Source organism: Eurypyga helias, unplaced genomic scaffold, assembly GCF_000690775.1.
Source record: "Eurypyga helias isolate BGI_N326 unplaced genomic scaffold, ASM69077v1 scaffold21523, whole genome shotgun sequence".
NCBI classification, from domain to species: Eukaryota; Metazoa; Chordata; class Aves; order Eurypygiformes; family Eurypygidae; genus Eurypyga; species Eurypyga helias.
In genome coordinates, this window is record NW_010243359.1 from 532 (window position 1) to 820 (window position 289).

The 289-nt window shown below is 59.9% G+C and overlaps 1 protein-coding gene across 1 annotated transcript in view; it reads right to left on the reverse strand.

The window, feature by feature from the left end:
* TXNIP (thioredoxin interacting protein) overlaps positions 1 to 289 on the reverse strand; it is a gene marked incomplete at both ends in the record, with an annotated part of 1,030 nt that overhangs the window by 528 nt on the left and 213 nt on the right. Inside the window, one exon of the mRNA XM_010149395.1 lies at positions 148 to 289. This exon is cut by the window's right edge and continues 6 nt beyond it. Within this exon, the coding sequence (XP_010147697.1) occupies positions 148 to 289 (142 nt within the window). The remainder of the gene's footprint in view (positions 1 to 147) is intronic.

Genomic DNA, 289 nt, shown 5'->3' on the forward strand with positions numbered 1-289 from the left:
TTTCCCCTTCCCCATCGGACTCAAGCAGCGGAGAAACCTCGTCCAAGGCTCCAGGTCTTTAATCCCGGCTCAGCCCTAAACCTCTTAGCGGTCTCATCCGCGGAGGACGGACTGACCCTTCCCGAGGATCCCAGCCACCGCGCTCACCAGCAATTCCGGCGTGTTCACGTCCACCGGATCCATCACCTCGAAGCGTTTCTTGATCTCCTGGGTGGGGAAGGACGGGCGCTCCAGGAAAGCCTTCACCCAGTAATCCACACAGCCGTACTTCCCCTTGAACGTGGTACCC